Genomic DNA, 21,644 nt, shown 5'->3' on the forward strand with positions numbered 1-21,644 from the left:
AGTCTTCCCATACTAGAAAATCCCCCCCCCTAAGACAGAAACCCCATGCTGTAGAGAGGTTTAGGAAGTTGCCAAGCATTCGAGATCTTCATCTACCCCAAATCTCAGTGGTATACAAAACAAAGTAAACAAGAAATACCCCAAACTCCTCTAAAGGCTTATGCTGCTTATGTTGAGAATTGGCTGCGGGCATTTTTCCAGTTAGCTTGCAAGTCCAGAAAAATGATTTGTCTTCATCCCCAAAGAAATGAGCTCCACACTGATGCTACTTTCAAAGCATCTTTTAGCTCAATGTGGAGTAGAGATGTTTTCTCTCCATGTGCCTGTAGGATGAGCCAGAACAGATATGTTGACCCGTCTGCTCATAAAGGTGTGTTGTTAAATATTAAAGGAGCACACAATAGCATTGGCTCAAGTTATCTTGGAATCCAAGGAGACAAGAGGCAAACTCACTGTTTTCTAGCTCGACTGCACTCTGGCATAGGGATGTATTACCTATAATATGTTATAGACCACTACCACATTCTAAAGCCCATTCAGAGCCCAATCACCAATTACCTACTCTACTGCAGATTAAACTAGTTCCAATATGTTAGGTCACAATGCAGGGGACAGCTCATTGAGAGTTTGGGATAACATGGTGCAACGCTGAGACTCCATGGTGCAACGCAGAGTCCAGAGGGACAAAGACCATAAAGGAAAGTCTTCAGACTAACAGTCAGTGGACTCATGGATGACCTTCCTGTGTCCTGACTAAACCATTGGCAGGAAAGATGGGTCCTTAATCAACTTCACAGCATGGTCTCCTGGGAAATCATGACATTCAAGAAAAAAGAGTCAAGTTGTCTGCTGTTCCAGGAGAGCAAACCGGCAAGCAGGTTCAAGCTACTTGTCCAAGGGGAAGAGATTGTGACAGTACATGGAAAATCAATCAAATTCCATAAAAAATGTTGCGATAACAAGATGATGAAAAAAAAAAATGTATGTCTCAACCAAATTGAGGAAATCCGGATGAAGATGAAGGCAGGATTTACCCGGCATGCTTGCATTACACTGCATGAAATTAATATTTAACTTGCTTCCTAAATTACCTGAATCCACCCATGCCCACCCCTCGAGACCTTGATTTTGATCAAGCTGCAGATTTGACCTAGACAGGTCCAGCTTCCCATCTGCGCTGTATACAGAAATACAAAGTTAATAAATTCTGACATTGCTTGACAGTTCAAATGAAAATATCATATTTTTAGTGACTTATAAATGATTAAAATTCCAAAGAAAACAAAAGCGAAGATGTAAAAGTAGTTGATACAATGAATTGAAAATGAAAGGTGCCTTTCAGAACAATTTCAGTGTCATTTCAAGTTGATTGTGATTGTATAACTTTTTGTTTGTGTGTGTTTTTCATTGTGCAGACCCAGCGTTTAATAACTGTCGTGATCCAGGAACTCCAGCCTATGGTATCCCAGTCATAGCCCAGGGATTACAGGTGAGCTATACTGTATATCACATAGGAGAGCTTCTAAATCTTGTTTGGGGATTATTGTATACAGAGGGGAGGGGGACAGCGGGTGTGTATTGTAACTAATGTCTTGTGTCCTGCTTGTCTTGTATACTGCTACTGGATGCTTGAATTTTCCTCGGGATCAATAAAGTATCTATCTATCCATCTATCTATCTATCTATCTATCTATCTATCTATCTATCTATCTATCTATCTATCTATCTATCTATCTATCTATCTATCTATCTATCTATCTATCTATCTATCTATCTATCTATCTATCTATCCATCTATCCATCTATCCATCTATCTATCTATCATCACTGACTGTATATTATAAGTAGGTTTTGTGAAAGAGTTTAAAGTCTAACCTTGAAGAGCTGTCAAACGAAAATGTAGCAGAAATACCTCTAAGTACCCCATTTCACCAGCACTCTACTGCTCTAATGTGATCAAGGGATGCACCAAGGCAAAGGAAATAAAGTTGGAACAATGCACGTAGGATATCTAAGTGCATGAACATTAAACTCCAGCTGGGTTCACAAAGGTTTTTGGTCAGAATTAGAGTCAATTAAGCACTTGACATGCAGGTAAAGCTGCTCAGACGACCAGGGTAAGACTTCATAGCAATACTATCATTTGTCCTTGGGACCAGGCCTTCTAAAGCAAAGAAAAAACCATGTGATGGCTTATGTTGGCCATTATTGCAAATGGAACCTGAGAAAACATGATAATCCCTTCATCTTTGAAGGTATAATTGGACCATAATTGGATGATACTCACACATCTTTTTTTCCACTGATGTCTTTATAAGGACAGGATGTGATCAGGAAGTAACGAGTCTGAAATCAAAGAAGTAGGTACACGTTTGTTTGATCCTAAAAGTAAGCAGTGAGTTAAAAAGCTGTCGAGGGGTGATCCTACGTAGTCGAATCTTCGACGATTAGTTCGAGAGATCCTAAATGAACTGTCAGTCTCACAGTCGAGCACAAGCTAATTCCATTCCAGCTATGCGTGTGTATAATGTCTACACTTTGCCAGTTTTCTCCAAATAAATCATGACTCAAAGCCTATCTTGGTATAAATATATCACCTTATTAATAATTAAAAATGTCATTCTGACAAACACTCGTACTTGAAATAAGTTGCCTTAGTGTGTTCATGAAGAAGTCACCCCGAAGTACTGATTGAAGAAGCATATCCATCTTTTAAGATTTTATAGACTATGAGAAATGTCACCGGCACAATTCAAACCAGGCTCCTGTTGGCTTACGGGTTGTCATAAAAATAAATGTGTTTTTGAAGCTGTGGACAATGAAAAACATTTGACGATCATTCGTCTAAACCTGATGAATCGGGTTTGACTTTGTAAAGTCGGGGTCAGGCCTACAACTATTCCTACAACTATTGTGTAGTGGTGCAGTAGATAAAGAAAATGTTCTATTGTGCTTTTTACATGATATACTGTAGGTTGGCAGTAAGATTTCTTTCAAATGTCGCAAGAACTACCACATCCTTGGTTCCACTACAAGAACGTGCTTAGAAAACCTGACTTGGAGTGGAACTCAACCCGAGTGCATAGGTGAGAAATGATTTTATTGGTACTCTTTATCAGAGTATGTGTTCTTTTAGTGTGAGCATTTTTCAAACAATGTAATAGTTTGTTAGTAGATTTCAAATGTTTCTCAAAGCTTTTTTTGGTGTTAAGTTAAAGGAGAGGAGCCAGAGTCAGTTTGTAATTTCCTCTTTCCAATCTCTCAGCACATTCATGCAGACAACCAGAGACACCCAGTAACGTAGATGTTCGTTCTATGGACCTGCCTACCTTGGGATATACGTTGATCTACACCTGTCAAGATGGATTCTATCTAGCTGGGGGATCAGAGCACAGAACCTGCAAAAGCGATGGGAGATGGTCAGGCAAACCTCCGCTTTGTAAAGGTAAACAGATCATATCTGCAAAATGCAGTTCTTGTTGCATAAAGCTGGCTGATGTTGAGTCTAAATTGTAAACTGGATGTCAGAAGCCGCTACAAGATAAATACGAATCATCATCCAGATATTGCTCCGCTGTCTCAGATCAGCCTCGAGCATAGCATGAATGTCGTTTTGATGTTTCATTTCTTTTCCCAATTACATAATCATCGCCATATCTAGTCTCAAAAACAAGAAGCAGATGGCTGTGAATACTGAAATATATGACAACAAAACAATCAGGTTTGTGACCTGACAGGGAACAATGCCAGATGTTTACTGCTTTGAGTTTCAATCTTTTTTTTCCTCCTGGGTGGATTTCTTGCTTTATAAACAAATACTTTATTTCCATTCTCAAATTCAGTCAGTTTCATCCATCATCTATTCTCAGCCCTGTTTGTGTAGAGTATACTTTAGATATGATAAGCAGAAGGTGCTGATTTCTGTTTCAGTTGGAGTGAAAGTCAATCCCAAAGGAAGAGGAGAGTCAGATGTCCAGAAGAACAAGATTCGAGGTATCTGAATTAAACAAAGACACGCATACATTTTAAACCACAGATGTTCTATGCACATTTTCACTTCCCCCTCTTCTGGATCTTCATCGTTATGTTTTTAATAAGCAGGATTGTCACAAAGTCTTTCCCTGAGAGTAAAGGAGACTGTTGTTTAAGGAGGTTATAATGATTGTTGACTGCAAAGGACTTCTGTCTAGACAACGAGTCTCAGACCAAGTAAAATAAATCAGAGTAAACATTCATGTGCAATACTAAGTAATACCCTGTAAGTTTGAGGTCAGATTTGATCATCAATATGTGCATTTAGAGAAATATAGTGAAAAGAGAGCAGGATTGTGCAATCTTCCCAAGAATACAACTTCTGAGTTTTGAATAAGTCATATTTCTAGGCAATGGGTTCAGAGAGTTTGAGACCCACCCGCAACAGCCGTGAAATATGACGGAACAAGAGGTCAGAATGATTTGTCTGTAATTTGTCCCAGGGGCTTACTGTAAGTCTGGTGCCGACCATTCTCTTGACATAAAACAACCGGGTGGTGTTTGTGCGCACACTGAGAGACCAGCAGCATTAGCACCTGTTTTACTTTGTTGGTTTAAAGATAGCTATGGAACATGCTTTACATTTCCTCCTGTGATTTTTTTTGTGCGTGTATGTTTCAGTTCCAGTGGACGTGTTCTCCCCAAACTCGGAGTGGAGCGGTTTTTACGAGTATCTCGGGAAGAGGCAAGCCACCACATTTACAGTTTCTGGGTTCAATGCAACCAGCAGCCGAGTAAACATCACATTACTGGAGACCAGCGGGGTGTCAATCAGACTGTCAGGTACAAAAAAAACATGTATTTTACGAACACCCATTATTGGGGAACCAGTTAGCCTAGCCTAACCTCACTGTAACTTCTTTGCATGTACAGAACTTGTGGTCCACATGTCTTTCCCTATTCTCCAGCTGCCCTGTTTTCATCTCTTTACATGTTATATCTGAATAAAGGCACAATCCCAAAAATAAATCTGGAATAGAAAAGACCTATACATATTTTATTAAAATGAAATTCAGACTTGATGACAGATGAGGGAAAACTGATTGTTTTTTCATGTTTCTGCATCAGTTTTTCTTACTTTCAGAAAACTATTCTAAATGATCAAATGATGAAATAAAAAAAGAATCTTTTCCTAGAAGGTACAAAACAAGTTGTGGAAGAGAATGGTGGGGAAACTTTAATTTCCCTTGCCATGTACATGTCTTATTGTCTTGTCTTTATTAAGCCACCTTTACGATCCAGGAAATTAAACATGTGCAAGCTTAATATGCAGTGTAAATAACATGAACAAAAGCACATGCAAGGTGTTTATTCACACAAGGTTAATCACCTTTCATTGCCACTTAGTAGTAAGGTAACAATGAGATGACAGAATAATTTGAAATGATCTTATGTATTACATATCTGTCAATTCTGAAGCGTCAGGCTTTTACATGCTGCATGTTAGAAAATATCATACAGGAACTATTGAGCATACAAAGTCTGTAAAGTGATTATTTATAGCTTCAATAATTTAACGTTTTGTGGGCGTTTAATGGGCAGTTGGACCTCCCTGTCAAATAAGGTTTCTAAATACCTCATGCGAGTGCAATTCAGAATCACAGCAGCAGTCGAAAGGAGGGAAATGATAACCAGAGCAGCACAGCCTCCCACAGCAAACCAGGAGTGTTTTTATTCATAATAACAGTCGATATGATTACATTATTGTTTATTATAAGAAGGCACAATGCACATTAATGGGCATGATCACTTGGGTTAATCATGTAAATGAGCTGGAGTTAACCTTTATGACACATTTTCTATTTACGGTCATTTTCTGTTTGAAGGTACATGAAAAATAAAAAAGCACTTAAACATAAATTAACATCAGATCAAACACTTTGTCTCCTTAAAGAGCACACATAGGCCTGAGCATAAAGATAAAGGTCTAGAAGAGAAGACAAATGGTTCAGTGATATATGTACTGTAGTTCAGTGCATGTAAAAGTATAAAAAAGATCGAGCTGCACTCTTGAGTAAAATCTTTCAAAATATTTTGGGCACCTGAGAAAAACTGTCTGAGTTTTCCAGCAACACACATGTATGTTTTGACATTTCACAATGACATTTCACGATCAATCATTCAGCTTGATCCCAGGGTCGTGACAGGTTTTCTGCAGGTGCGAGACTCGTAAAAATGTTTTCGTTTTAAAACTGTGATATTTCCCCTAGATGGACTTGTCAAATCCAACAGCCGTGTTGGCACCATAGTTAACCAAGTACAGACATGTAGCTGAAGGGTAAATGCCACTTTTCCACCACTAATGTGTCAGGTTTGCAGTAAAAGAAATTGAGTATGATAATTTGAAATGCCAAGGTGTCTACTTTTCTCTGTTTGTCACTCAGCATGTCAGCAAGCCTTCCGACCTGTCTGTCTTCTTGTTTTTCAACTCCATTGTTACTTTTTCCCCCAATGGCTTTCTCTTTTTCCTGCTGAATGTGAAAACAAATAAATAGTTCAGTCTTTGGATTTAAATAAAAACCAGTAAGGGAATCAGTGCCATTTGTTTAACCTCCGTAGCTCAGTCTGCAGAGACTTGGGTTGGGAGCCGGAGGGACGCAGGTTGAAGTTTCTGGTAGCTAAAGAAGTATCAGTCCACTTCTTGAGCACCGCTGAGGTGCCCCTGAGCAAGGCACCAAACCCCACACCAGCTCAGGTTCTTCTTCATAACAACTGTACCCTCTGTAACATTTATGACTCCAGGTACCTATAAATCGGAGGAAAACCAGCTGCTGTTGAAAGTGTACCAGGTGAAGGGGCCCACAGAGCATTACCTCAGCAAGTTTAAGAACGACAACTGGGCCATGGATGGATATGTAAGTCGCCATTCCTTCTGTCTTTTCTACAATGTAGACTTTTTACAAAGTGTTTCTTTATGAATCTTCTAAATCATTATTTGTATTATTGTGGATATTTTGGACAATAGATTAGTTAAGAAAGGATTCAAACTAGTCATTAAAGCCAATAAATGATACGTTTTAATGAATATCCCGCCCTAATGCAAAACTAATGTTGCAATGTCAACGCCGCATTACTCAGCCCCCCCACCCACTACCCGGAGAGGTCTCTGGAGAGTGCTGTATTGAAATTCCAGACAAATCCGCTGCCACATTATGCAAAACAGATTTAGAAATACAAAGAGGCCTAATTAACATCTTTTCAAATAGAGGACGGATGTGGTTTAGCAAAAAGCTTTGTTTTCCATGACAAAGGTGCAGGAAATAAGTTATTCCATTAAATTATTAACAGTAGATGAAGCTGAAATAATCCAGTAAATATCTATGTATTTGTTACAATAGAAGACCTTTTCCTCTCTGAGACTGTCCATACTGTCTTCCTAACAGTTATTAGCTGAATACGGTTGTGTTGTACCAAATGATGACAGCCAAAACATATTATAGTCAACCTCATTCTAAAGTTAATAAAAGTTTATCTCTCCGCCATGACATCCTCCTGCCATCTGTCATCAGTGATCTTTTCTGTCCAGTAAACACAGCAGCAGCTTCTTCTAAAACTATGTCTCATATTATTGGAGAAAATTAAGCTTCACTTGATCCACTGTTTATCTGTTTAAAATATCTCTACATTAATTTCAACTTTATCAGGACTTAGAGAAGTTTCATCAGCTCAATGTGTATGAAGCTCTCTTGGCAGCACTGTGCATTTTCACTGTTCCCACGATTGAATTCAATTTTGATTATCCTGTAAATAAGTCAGTTCAACATGACAATACATCCTTCTTCTATACTAGTTTGCTATACTACTGCACATAGTTACTTTTTTTATCAAAGAAGACAGGCAGTGCAAAATGAACTCGTTTTTATTATTCAGAACATGCTTCATAAATCAAGGTCAACATACATGTCTTTACATTGTAAACCAGAATAAACAATCAGAGGTTCAGCCAAAGCAAGAAAATCTACAGTACAAACAACATCAGTTTTTTTATACCGATACCATTTTATGCATAATTTAAAGAGATATGGCATTATAACCAAGGCTAACCTAAGTCCAATAAGACAGTATTTTATGAAGCTAAATGTTTCAACTCTAAAAGAAAATACTGTTAGCTCATAAACAGAAACATATTTATTTGTTCTTATAGCGGTGATTCTTGATAACGCTCTCTGAAGTTTAAATATTTACAGCCACTCCTTTGACCACGAGTCAGAGCCACAGTCCGCTTCTGTTAATCATCTTAGACTGAAGACAGGCTAGACATCAGCTTAAAGGCACTTTCAGCAGGTAGGCACATTGAAATGGAGATGCAAATCTGTGCTGCACAAGGCTGGCCACAACAAGCAAAAGACATGGTTTCAATGAACATTGTTTTCTGTCACAAATCACTCTGTTATGTTCCCACCACTATGGCCTGTAGCTTGGGCAAATTGTCCTTGACAATTTCATTTCCAAACCTTTATGCATTGATTGTTTTCTGTCACTTCGAGGCAGATTCGTCCACGTCAGCATTGCGATACATCGTAGAAAAGATTAATTTCAGCATCCCAAACATCATGTTCTGCATTACTGCATAGTTGTTCTGATTATGAACTTTAATAGAACAATAGCCTGTTTTCTCCTGCTCACCGGTCATTAGGTGTCAATGTCAACAAGGGAACTCTGAAACTTGGAGCTTTGGGTGGTTTGAGACTGCACAGTTAAACTGCAATCTGTACGATAGAGTACAACTCCCACTGAGCGTGCCATGGAAGTGAAGGCTCTTGACCTCGCCTTTAAAGATTCAACTTTTGGGGCAGCCGAAGGTGACATTTGGCACATTGAATCTGACATCCTCAAATTTTGATTCTGCCTCAAAGATCAGCCAGAGACTGCCCTTGTTCATGGTCTGTTGGGGTTTTGTTGCTCCCTTCCTGCTCATCGGGAAAAAAAGGTGCTATAGGAAATGTGTTGACTCGTCAGTGGAGCTATACAACCACATTGGATCTGGCACCTTCACATCATCTGCTTGAGCAATCCGTCAGCAACACCTCTGGCATGCTTTCCACCGTCTTCCCATGGTTGCGGTGTGCTTCTCCCTGCCCGCTTAGAAGATGATAAGGTGATAAAGTAAATGTGTAGGCACGGCACCGCAGTAATCCCTACGATGTCAAGAGTAACAAGTCAATAGGTTACAGCACCTTAAAGGACTCACAGGGTGCGCTGTGGACCATTACCATTGAAAGAGACCTACAGACATACGTGTTTGCAGGAGAGATCAATTTGCTCAATGAAAGAGGTGGACTTCCATGTTACAGGAAACTGTCCCAGAAGGACCTCGGTGGAATTCCTTAAAGTTAAAAAAGCTAAAGAAAGTGAAAAAAAAAACCACATCCCTGCTTTACAGAAACATCCCACAATGATGACAAAAGATCATCACATTACAAGAAGCATGTCAGGCATCAGGAAAACGCTCTAACCATTTATGAGATCTGAGCAAATGGAATCCAGATTCTAAAGATCAACAACAGAAATGTTACGGGGCGCGCACAGGGGGGCGTGTGGCAGGGCGTAACATGTAGTGCAAAGTGTCTCCAATCTATGACAGAAAATGTTTAAGAACCACTACGTTAGGGGAAACCTTATGCTGGTTAGGCGCTGCTGCCTGCAGAAATTCTTCCTCACGGTAGTGTCTCCTGAGATGACTTTACTGTTTTACTGAACCACTAACACCCTCTCACCGTGAAATCTGTTGGACTCATAAGAATTGTGGTATTAACCAAAGATTGCTACCAGACAGCACTGGCAAAATCAAAGACAACACATTGAGAGTTAGGTAGCATAGTCATGGAAGAGGAGGGTGATATATATCATGCAAATTTGTAGAGTGAGTAACTAAGATGGACTTGTAAGATGGGTGACAATTATCCTCAGAAAACAGGAGAACAGAAGGGTGGCACAGAGTTCCTGCAAGCCATCAATTCTCAAAAAGTGTCGAAAAAGAAAGAAAGGAAGAAAATAGAGGTACATGTGTTGTGTCCCTGTTCAATGTTGACTTTTTAACTTGTTCTAATATCAGTTTTGAAGAAGGGACTTTTAAAGATCATGCCTTCAATTGGGAAAATTGATAACATTTTTAGTTTTAGTCCTTGGGGGCAGGATGGAGACTATGAGTGGGAAGGTTGTAGAAGATAGGGAGCAGGAATGGAAGGAGGACATATGTAAGAGGGAAGGAAAGAGACACTTAGACTGCACATTTATCATGTGGAGGATGACAGAAGGAGTGAGAGAGGAGGAGAGCCACGCTGATGATGGCCAAGTTGTGAATCCTGAAAAGCAATCTTTTTATAGTTAGAAGATGAAAGTTTGGGCTGGTCGTTGTATGGGTGAAACACTGCTGCTGCATTTGACTTTGAAAGGAGGGGCGGAGGGGTATGATGAGGGAGTGGGGACAGAACATAGAACCCAGCATGAAAAACCTGACCCCCTAACATAGACAACATTTAGTGTTTAGTGGTCCAGTGTAACCGTTGAATGAAAGATTGTTTTGATCATGAAGAAGACTCGGTGCTTCATAAAAAATGAAATGTTCTGCTACTGAAGTAGAGGACTGTTTAAAAGACTTACTTTTACTGTAATCCCCAAGGATGACAACATTAAGCTGACTACTTTTAGCTTGATGTTGTCATCCCTTTGCAGTCAACTCTATATGGGGGTAATTACATATTCGCCTGTCTGTTCTTAAAATATTATCTCCCTAAACCACACCTGTCTCATGCATCATGTTTTTGACACTGTGATTATAATTCTGCAATAAGAGCGTGTGACGAGAAACTTCCTCTGGTGGTTTTGGTTGACAGGGCTGTATACCACCCTCTGTACTATCCCTGTGTCAAACTAGAACTTTTTTACCTTAAACATGTCATACTTCTATACAAAGAGTGTATATGTATGTGCTTATCTTCAGGTTACAGCAGAATCCGACCAGAAGACGTTTGTCTACCAGGGGCATATTCACAGTAAAGACTTTGGCAAGTTCCATCTGACGAGGCAAGGTAAGTGTGCCTTTGACATCACAGCTCTTCATAACCAATCACATACAAATGAAAGTGAAACGTCAATCTTCAGTCTACAGAAAGATGGATTTAAATTTGTTAGTTTTTTGTACACTAAACACAATTAGAGTAGATATTGGAAGTAAAAATAAAGTATGCAGATTAATAATGCATGATCTAATACAGGTGCAAAAAATGTAAGGATGCTAATATGTTTTCATGCACATGAGTTTCTTTCTATATCTGTCACCAGGCCCTGTAACTATGGCAATGGATCCATCCAACCCCTACACAAACAGCAGCTCTGTGGCAGCAGCCATCTTAGTTCCCTTCTTTGCCCTCATCCTGTCAGGATTTGCTTTCTACCTCTACAAGCACAGGTAAGCTATACCCTCAATGTAAATCCATCAGAGAAAGACACAGCCGGGGCTGGAGTAGAATACCAAACAGGGGTTTGGCTTTGGTAGCTGTTTATAGACTTGATTTCTAATACAATGTTAAACAGGTGTTTAAATTTAGAAAAGAGAACAAATAGGGGAAGTTAGTTGATCTTAAACAGGTCTACAAAAAAAAATTAGAAAATTATCTTAACTTTTATTTTTTAAAGGGTGTTTCAGCTCCTCATATCCCTTATTTTCTTTATCGAAGTCACTCATTTAGGTTACTCCTCTCCACTTCATTGAAATAGCTCGTCTATGATTTGTGTGTCTCCGGGTTGCATTGGTGAACATCCTATAACTTCTTGTTATCTTGAAAAAAAAATAAGCATCTCATTCCGTCAAAGTCAAAATCTGTATTTGCAAAATAATTAAATGATCTCATCCTCACCCTTCTGTTTGAGGATGAGATCATTTCATTATTTGGCGTATAAGATGAAAAATTAGATGTTCTTGCTAACGGAGCTGGCAGACAAGCTTTTACCTCGTATGCTCCCATTTTTGACACGGCCGACCTCCCACTTACATCACAATGACGGGCTCTATTGTGAAGAGAATGATTTATCACGACTTTTTCTTTGATCATAGAGTTCATTGGTGAGTATTCTGCACCAAACTCAGTTGAGGAGATGACTATATGATACACTTTGGTCCCAAACTACTGAAATGTATGTCGAGTTTCTATAAAGCACATACAGATTCACAGAAATACCCCATCACAGTTTCAGCTCTTAAACACCAAGTTCAGCATGAAAGGTAAATCTGACCATGGATATTAATTATTGTCGAGAGAAAGTTTGCAGAGTCCAAAGATGCCAGATAAGTGAGAAATTGAGGGTAAAATGTTATCAATCATTTTTCCTGTTCAAAACGTGTGTGATACGCTACATCTAAGCAATAATATGACTCCTGCACTCCATCATTCAAAGTTTTATGAATTCATCAAACTAAAGTCATGTTTAATCATGAATCTGTTCATTCTTCATTTACTGTAGCTGTAGGCTTCAGTACATATATCACAATCAAGTGGCCGCTTGTTGTTATGGAAACACAACATGACTGTATTTAGTGTGGTGGATAGTCCTGTCCTTTTATCTGTTCTGACAGTAAATCCCAGAAAGGGTGATGTCATGTACTGCTCCATGCAGATTTTAACATCCACACACAACCGAGGGTTTGACTAGAAAAGTGCCGTAACATTGTTTGAGACTTGCTTATGAAACCTGTTTGCATTGTTTATTGTTAGTTGATGTATATTAAAGCTGATGGTTGTATGCAGGACATTGTCTGCTGACACAGATGACAATGAGAGACCAAAAGACACCTGGGGGCCTGGCGGCAGGTAAGACTGGCAACTGTCATGCATCTGGTTTCAAACAGCAACCAGACTTCCAGCCGCCGCCACATCCTCCGTCGAACTCGCCGTTTCTTGTTTTTGGTTTTGAGATTCTTTCTCATGCTGTTAAGTACGGCTGCACAATTCTTATTGTCTGAAGAGAGCTGAGTGGTGTTCTTTGTCGTGAATCGTTGATGACATTTGAAATTGAAAATGAATTCAGAGGTGAATCAAACATGGAGCTCCATTAAATCAGCATTAAGGGACATATTTAAAGCAGTGCAGCCATACTGTGTAATACAGCAGTCATTTGAAATAAGACAGAGGGCTGTTTAATTTGTCTTTTATCTCATTGTCATCTCTCTGTCAGCATGATGTCATCAAGAACAAATACCGTTTTTGCCCTTAAGTTTCTTTACTTTCATGCTGACTTGGCAAAGTTAACTTTACTACACACCAACTAATAAAAATGCTTAGCCCAACATTTTTGGCAACCACAAGAAACAGAAATGCTTATCTAATGCAATGGTAATAGCGTTAATGGGAAACTAAAAACAAGAAGTGTGTGCTCTGTAGTTTCTTCCCATTCGTCTGTACAGTTCCTGAAATACTGTCAAAGCAATTATGTGTGCTGTTTTTAATTCCACCAATAAAATTACCTTACTGCACCTACAGCCACAAGCAGAAACTAGTGCAGCAATTTGAACCTCTGCCACACAGGGAGGTCTACGGTGTGTGTTGGTGTGTGTGCAGTTTTGTAAAGTAATGGGTTGAGCATGTAGGGTAGGCTTAGTGGCTCCCCAGGGTTGTCTTTCTACCAGCTCACACACACACACACACACACACACACACCAACACGCATGCACCCACACGCATACACGCACACACACTCTTAATGAGGTCAGAGTCAAACAGTGTTTCAGCTGCAGCACTCCTCCCTGCTAATAGTTCCACAGGGTTTGGGAGTAAGTGATTATATCTAACTGGATTATAGAACCTGATTATCCAAAAGTGTAATCTGCGACAAACAGACAAATTAGGAGGGAGCATTTATATTTCACTGTGCATCCTTTTGAACCCTGCAGTCCATTTCTTAAAATACTCACTCAGGGAATTTGAGCAAGAATATATTCTTTTGAACTACAACCATGAGCTACCATTTGCAGGATGATGGCAGGTTTTACGCATGCACACATTACAGCAGATAGGTTCTTGGGTGCAGAGCCACTGAGGCAGGCAGTTGTTATGGTTGGTGTTCTTACTCCTGCCCTGCAATTTGTAGATTTTTACAAGAAAACTACTTGAACTAAGCTTGGGCCGATTAATCTCGAGGGGGAAATTGCCAACCAGTGTGTCTAACAAGACAGCTTGAAGGACAGCGAAAGATATTAAAAGTGAACTTTCTTGATCAAACATTGGTTAAATTGGTTGTGGAATTAAGTGAGACTCAGACGAACTCAGCCAATACTTTATTATTTTTTAACTTACGATATAATGCTTCATCCATGTACAGTTTTCAGTATTGCATAGTTTTAACTGAAACATTTTGTGATTTCAAAAATACGTTTTAAATGTATTCTGTCTGAATAAAAAATACAAGTTTTTACTGTTTACACAAATAGAAAAAGTCCAACTTAATGTGTGGATTTAACTGAGACCTCTTATCTTGTAGTCACTTAAACACTTGTTTTGCATAAAGCTTCATAAGGGGATTATAAAAATTAGGGGCAAAACTGTACATGATCCATCTGACACATATTACATTAGCATTTATGGCCCCCTGACAAATGCAATCTAATGCTTCCTGGCCTTTGGCTCTGGTTTGACTCTCCCAACTTCAGCTGCTAAATGCTCCACTTTTTTCCACCAGTCATTGATTCAAAGATTCTGTTTGACTCTGTTCTGTTTTCTGCTGGGGAAGTAGCACACACCTGTAAGTCTGTTTGCCAAAAAATCAGCACAAGTGAGGAAAACACTGCATAGAGCTTCAGTCTTCTCACTGGCTGCATCCCTGCCTGTGACAAACCAATAAGGATCTGAGTCCAACCTTGTCATTGAAGTTTGCTGGTTGCAGCTAATACATTATGTATATTTTAACAAAGAACATCAGCAAAAATAACAAGGAACCTTCAAGGCAGACGTCTTTGATAAATTAAAATTACTTCATTGTCATTGCATGCTTATGCTGGACCTAGAAACTGTAATGCAGACATCAGCACATACTAGAAGTTCAACCTCGCCGTCGACACATTTCCCTGAGTTTGTGGTTTACCAATCCCTTCTTGCTTCAATGACCTCCTCTTTTTTGCTTGTGTTCTGTTTGTTTCCAAATATAATACACCATTGTGTAAAATTATCTTTATGAAACAAAAGAGCTGTGCTAAACTCCAGTTTTTCCTTCTTACTTTGTTTTTCAGGACTCGCCCCAAGGTCCAGTTCAACGGCTACGTCGGCCATGAGAGCACCAATGGCCAAGCGTCGTTTGAAAACCCAATGTATGACACCAACATGAAGCCTACTGAGGCTAAGGCAGTTCGATTCGATACCACACTCAATACTGTCTGCACGGTAGTATAGTCCAACATACCCACCACTACCTACACGGTGGTTCAGGTCAAACTCCCTGTCGCGGTAAGCGGAACAGTTTGACCAAACAGAGAAGAAGAGACTCATGATTTGGAATTGTCACCATGGGCAGTCTGCGCTGTAGCTTGCTGGTCTTCTGTCAGCATAATCTGCACAGTGAAGCAGATCTGTTCTCCTTCCTACCTGAACAATGGCACCACCTTCTACTTGAAAAGGGACAGAAAATGGCAAAATCAAATAACATAAAAAAACCATTGTTCAGCAGGTCAGTGCTGGGACCAGAATTCTTCTTGAGCACTGTTGCTATTCAACCACGGAATAATGGTTTCAACTATTTGAACCTCTTCCAAGATCAACAACCTCATTGAAAAGTTCCAGTGTCAGTTTAGTTAGGCAAAGTTAACCCAACCTCCCGATAAAAAGGCCAGAGACAAATTGTCTCCAAATACCCTAGCTCAAACCTGTACAGTGTTTTTGCCCAACCTAGCCCCCAAACCCATGCAAAATTTTCACAGTGGGGCATACTTACTCCCCTGCTGCAGGCCAGACAGGGGTTTATACCCGACCAAGGGTATAAATCACATAGCACGTGGGTGGTTGCTTTGTCATTATGAAAATTTTGTGCTGGACCAAAAACCCACCCCACTGGACTTCCATCAAACTGATCTTGTTAGTAATACATCCTAATGTAAAGTCAGCTCTCAGAGTCTGTTTTGGTAGAATCTAATATTGATTCTACAGACTGCAGTGAAGTAGACATCCAAATGCAGTCAATGCAATTGCAACCAACCAAACAGTCTTATTCCATGAAATAATCAGATAGTCTCATCCATCACTGGTTACTAGTTTAAAATGTATACTAGTGGTGGAGGACCAATGACATACCAGAGTCAAATTAGCATCTGCAGATGTTTAAATGCCTGTACCCTGCTTGGAGATTTTGTTTGATATGAAGCAGGACAATCACAGAGTTGGAAAAGTGTAGTTTTCAGTCAGTATTGGATTATCAGATAGGTCCCTGTGATTGTCATTTCTTTCTGCCTCTTACTGTATTGCCTTTCTATGACAGTCTAAATCCTGCAGTCTACCTGCAGGATGTGGCAATGTGTTCACCATGAACATACCAAATCAAGCACTTACAAATGCTATTGTTCACAGATTTAGTACAACAACCTGTGAATTGCTCTAGGTGAGATTTAGAGATTTTCCAATGTTCTGTTGAGGTACTTCACACCTAAAATTGGTCCTGTTCACAACTGCCCATGCTTGAACATGCTGGCAGACTGTGCTGAACAAGAAAACAAGACATTTCAGTTGCCGGGGCTGGTGTACACAATGGACTGGTTTCCAGAGGCCTGTCTAACACAATCAAAGAATCGGGCAATGATTCTTGTTCTTGGACTAGCCAGCGTTTTGTGCTTGGTGGCTGAACAAGTGGAAGCCTGGAGGCAATAAGCTGTCAAGACCTTCGACTGCTGCAATCAGCTGTGGCCAAATCCAGGAAAATGATGTGTCTTCTTGTAACTCTGGACAGGATTATCAGTCAAGTGATGACTGATATTTTTCTACAGTGTACTCTCCAGCCACTAAATAAGAAATAGATGAAGAGATTAACACAGAGTATTTGACTGACAGATATTAGACAGACGAACACAGACAAATGGACAGATAGAAATCTGTGAATCGTGCTGGGAGAGAAAGACAAGGACAGGTTGCTATGGAAACAGAGGCTAAATGTCTCTGAATGTCCCTCTGACATTTTTCTTCAGTGAAGATATTGATGAACAGACTCAATGTTCAAAAACCCAGTGGCCCGATGGGACTTCCCAAACCACTGCTGCTGGGGAACCCCGAAATATAAACTTTATATAAACTCTTAAACCGCACAAATTTTGCACTAGTGTGTTTTCTGACTGGGTTATGAAAAAATGAATACTTTTTGGGTCTGAAATGGGTTTGAAAATGAGTCATTCAAAAAAGAGAATTTTATTCAAAAAACTTCTATCTTTAAAGAGAGAACAAAATGACTAAATACAGGGTTACAGAGTGTTTGTATATACACATTTATATTTCACACTCCCTGTTAGCAGTGCCCACATGCTATTTTGTTGTTTATTTTTGTCACCATGAAAACATGCGAGCCAACTACGGAAGTTGGGATGAGATTGCCTATTGACCTCTGAGCTTCTAGTGTCCCAAAAAGACACCAATTTGTTGCCATTTCTAGAACAGTGGCTGTTTCTGAAAGCGCATACTAAATACCGTTACTATACACAAACATAACAAGGACAGCTTACATCTGAAACATTCAATATGGCCTCCAGAGACCCTGGTGCGACACTTCTTGTTTTATTTACAGCTTTTAAACTTGTTTTTTTTTTTTTCTTTTCAAGAGTTTCTCTTAGTTGTGCCACACGGTCAAAGATAAAACAATTATCTTATGGACCTTTTTCGTCCAGGTATTCACCTCTGGTACAATACAGTATTAGCTTTCAGAAACACTATGTGACTGTTTCTCTTACTTTTTAAAAAGATGTGTTGCAAGCTTCCACAAATGCTGACATTATCATGCATTATCCTCCAATTTGACATTTTACATTTGTGATGCGCATGATCCTATTTGGACACATCTCTTTAAAGAGCGCACAGTTTACATGCGATCTGTTTGAGAAGTGGTGATTTAAGACAAAAGGCCAAACAGATTCAGTATGAAGACAACATGCACAATTATTGTTGTCAAGAGTTATCACACCCCAGAGCCGCTCCCATTGTTTGAAAAATACCTCGTTTGCAAAGAGATAGTAACATTCTGCGTATATATGCTGGAACCTCACTGCAACAAATACACAAGCTTTTCTGGTATTTTAGGTCAAAATATCAACCTAACACCCATAAGTCTGCAGGATCCAAGAAAATTCACTGGCTTCAAATCACTTGCCAAGCTTGTTATTTCTCGCAGTGTTCTATCTGAATATTTTTATTTTTCAAAAGATGCTGCACTTGGTTTAGATCACAGATGTAACTGCTTTCAGTGTGTGTCTTTAGGTGTCTTCAGGCCTGTGTCTTGTTTCTTTCACAATCCATGCACATCATACTGGCTTTAGGTTGACACTTCATAAACCTGCATGACTTTTTTGTACAAATGAATTTTCCTTTACGTTCCCCATGTTTTACTTGTGCATTTTCAATCCATAATGCTGTCATTCCTGCAAAAAATAAATCCCTGCATCCATTTATTAACATACATGGATACCAAGTATCGAGTGGAGCATCTGAAACTAAGACAATGAAAACGTATTGATGATAAAAATATGCTTTTAACCATGAATATATGAATTTCAGTGTAATAGTCCATGCAAAGACTACATTTCTCAAATCAGAGAAATAATTTTCCCCAAATGCTGAAAAAAATGCTTGGCATGAGGAGGTTGTCACATCCAATTTATCTGGAAAAAATAATTCAAAACTTGTAGTTTCTATTCCAATTTTCATAGAAAATCAGTCACGACTTGAGTCCTGCAAACGAAATGCCCTGAAACAATGGGGATTATGTTGGAAGGCATGACTTCAGGATACTGCTGGAATTAAAATATTTTTTGTTTGCTTGTCATTCAGACTCAGTGTCAGGGTCAGGGCTAAATGGCACATGCACGTCGACCAGTGTGAAGCCCAGGAAATAATGATATGTAGATGTAGCTTTCAGTGTCAACAAGACAGACGACACATACATAATCTGTGCACAGAAACAGCGAGCCAGCTGTAAACAACAGTGGAGTGTCTGCTCACGAGATAGTGAGCCTCCCCTCTACGCTGGAGTGCACCCAGTGCTTCTGCTTTAATTGATTTAATTAATTCCGTTGAGATTTCCTATGGAGTCAAGAGAGCATAATGGAGCCTGAAAATTAGAGGCTGCAAGGTTTCCACAGGCGTGATAAAAGGTCTAATTTTCAACAATTAATGACACAGATCTGATCTCCTTGTGCAGCTGAACAAGGAAATGTAGACAGCATAAATCTCATTTTTGTCTGTCATGTAAAGATGAGAGTGTTTCGACAATGGTCTGATTCACATCCAACACTTGGTGCACACCAAAATCTAATTATACTTGCATTGTTTTGTAATACTTCTTCTTACTCTTGCTTCTAATACCTGGATTTCAATACATTTAAAATTAAATCATGCTGAGTCATGATGAAGAGGAAGCCAGCCCAGGATTATTGGAGTGCAGGATTAAATCTAAACATAAATGTATGTATTATGGACGACCTTTTACATTTATGTCACTATATTAACCATTTACTATTTGCTTATTAGCATGCTAATTAGTACTGTACTGGACACTTATAAGTCATTATTGAGTGCCTATAAGTATCCTCTTCTACTCTAAAGTTTATAAGCCAAACCTCCTCATTACTGTATGATGTATAGTCTAGGAAGAAGTTATTGAACAAAAATGATCTTGATTTGCATCTATTAGCTATAGATGATGGTAATAGGGACAAAGTAAATAATGAGCGCATAATAATGACTTATAAGCAGCCAGTATGTGATTAATTAGCACGCTAATAAGCAACTCGTAAATGGTGAATATGGTGACCTTTATTAAAGTGTTAAACTATAAGGTAAGAACAATGACAGTAATGTTTTAACACAAAGTAAGGTCACAAAGATGGCTCCTCAGTTTATCCTGTTAACATGCAGAAGGAACCAGATGTCGGGCTGATAGCTGACCCTTCATTTTCTTAACTTTTTCATTTAAATTGATCGAACTTGAATGATTTGATTGAGGACAAAGGCACTCATAATGTACCATCTTCCAATTGATGACATTATCTTGCAGGCAGAAAGTGTTGCTTCTCATTAATAACTTATTAGAATTGACCAAAGGGCATTTTCTTGATCCTTTTGTGGAATTGCAATTCTCCTCCTGTTTTTCAGAAACCACCTCCAACTCATTGGGGAAGCACATTCTATTAAAATAATACGTTGACTTGTGTCTCCTGAGAAGGTCTTCATGATACAAGTGTCAGTCCATTTATAAATATGAGATTCACAAGACACATCTTCCCTCTTAAATACCTTGACAATTTGAATATTTTTTTCCTACCCACATGACTTTTTTTAATAGTTTAAGCAGAAGTTTCCATGTTTGTCCTTCATTTGGTACTGTCAGCAGTCCTAACTTTTTGTAAGAGCGACAGCTGGCTATGAGAGACTGGCTCGTACATTTTAAAATGCCAAGGTTGTTTCTGCTTCCTCAACTGAGACTTTTTTAGTTTGCAAAGAAGTTCCCACGTGTCCCTTACATTTTCTAAAGTGGTATCATCAGCAGATTTTAATGAAACAAATGGAGGCTTCTGCAAAATATTTTTTTAAAAAAGAGCAGTTAAAACCTAAGTATTAAATAGAGCAGAGATTCAATCATTGGTTGCATTCATCATGCTCATACAGGAACCAGCTGCCGCATGGATCTTTATCAGTGCTGGAGTAGCCTGATCAAATCTAGAGGTGTTTTCAGACCAAACAGTTCTGAGGACTTTTTGAAGAGGGACTATCCACTACGGAGTTCCCTGAGATCTACACACCACGGAGACTGTTTCTACGTCTGTACTCACACCGCCATGGTACCTACTCTGAAGCAGGAGCTACAAATGTTCCTCTCAACGGGGTTAGGAGCTAAGATAGTTTATCGCTCCTGTGATGTCGAATCAATAAATAAGGGAGAGAGTTCCAACATTTCCTAGAACTATTTAAAAGTTCCTGCGGTTTGAAAACACCTTAGGTATTGAAGATTTAAAATCTTCCTATTAAATTGTTTATTTCTCCCGACATAAGTTCTCCTGTTTCCTAATAGTTTGGATTGGACAAACTTTTCATGCCATACAATCAGCATTACAGCCTGGTTGGTCTGAATTGAACGTGAGCTGACTGCAGCTCTCTGTAACTGATCAGAGCAAAGGATGGATAATTGTCTTTTTGGCACATGGCGCATTAATCACATCAAACAAATGAATGCAACATTCACACATTATGGTAAGAGGAGGCTTTTTTCAGCAACACACTTTGACATGCAGTATCTGAGTTTGTTACTTATAAATGTGTACTGATAATGTCATTTTTGTTGTCCTGAATGCCACAGAATGATGTTGAAAAATGGCAACAACGTTACCAGGAAGTCGCCAATGGTCACCGTGTTGTTTTGTTTTTTTCAAACACCATAAT

At 39.2% G+C, this 21,644-nt stretch overlaps 1 protein-coding gene across 3 annotated transcripts in view; it reads left to right on the forward strand.

The window, feature by feature from the left end:
• Positions 1 to 15,755, forward strand: part of LOC306821691 (CUB and sushi domain-containing protein 1) — a 418,062-nt gene extending 402,307 nt beyond the window's left edge. For 2 of the 3 annotated variants that reach the window (XM_079340244.1, XM_079340246.1), the window contains 10 exons: positions 1,416 to 1,489; positions 2,975 to 3,086; positions 3,266 to 3,445; positions 3,931 to 3,993; positions 4,654 to 4,815; positions 6,775 to 6,887; positions 10,976 to 11,063; positions 11,317 to 11,443; positions 12,780 to 12,842; positions 15,254 to 15,755. In XM_079340244.1, coding sequence (XP_079196370.1) covers positions 1,416 to 1,489; positions 2,975 to 3,086; positions 3,266 to 3,445; positions 3,931 to 3,993; positions 4,654 to 4,815; positions 6,775 to 6,887; positions 10,976 to 11,063; positions 11,317 to 11,443; positions 12,780 to 12,842; positions 15,254 to 15,413 — 1,142 coding nt within the window. In that variant the 3' untranslated portion in view covers positions 15,414 to 15,755. The remainder of the gene's footprint in view (positions 1 to 1,415; positions 1,490 to 2,974; positions 3,087 to 3,265; positions 3,446 to 3,930; positions 3,994 to 4,653; positions 4,816 to 6,774; positions 6,888 to 10,975; positions 11,064 to 11,316; positions 11,444 to 12,779; positions 12,843 to 15,253) is intronic. The other variant, XM_079340245.1, reaches the window with a different exon arrangement.
• The last annotated feature ends 5,889 nt before the right edge of the window (positions 15,756 to 21,644 follow it).

This window comes from Symphodus melops (genome assembly GCF_947650265.1).
Source record: "Symphodus melops genome assembly, chromosome: 3".
NCBI classification, from domain to species: Eukaryota; Metazoa; Chordata; class Actinopteri; order Labriformes; family Labridae; genus Symphodus; species Symphodus melops.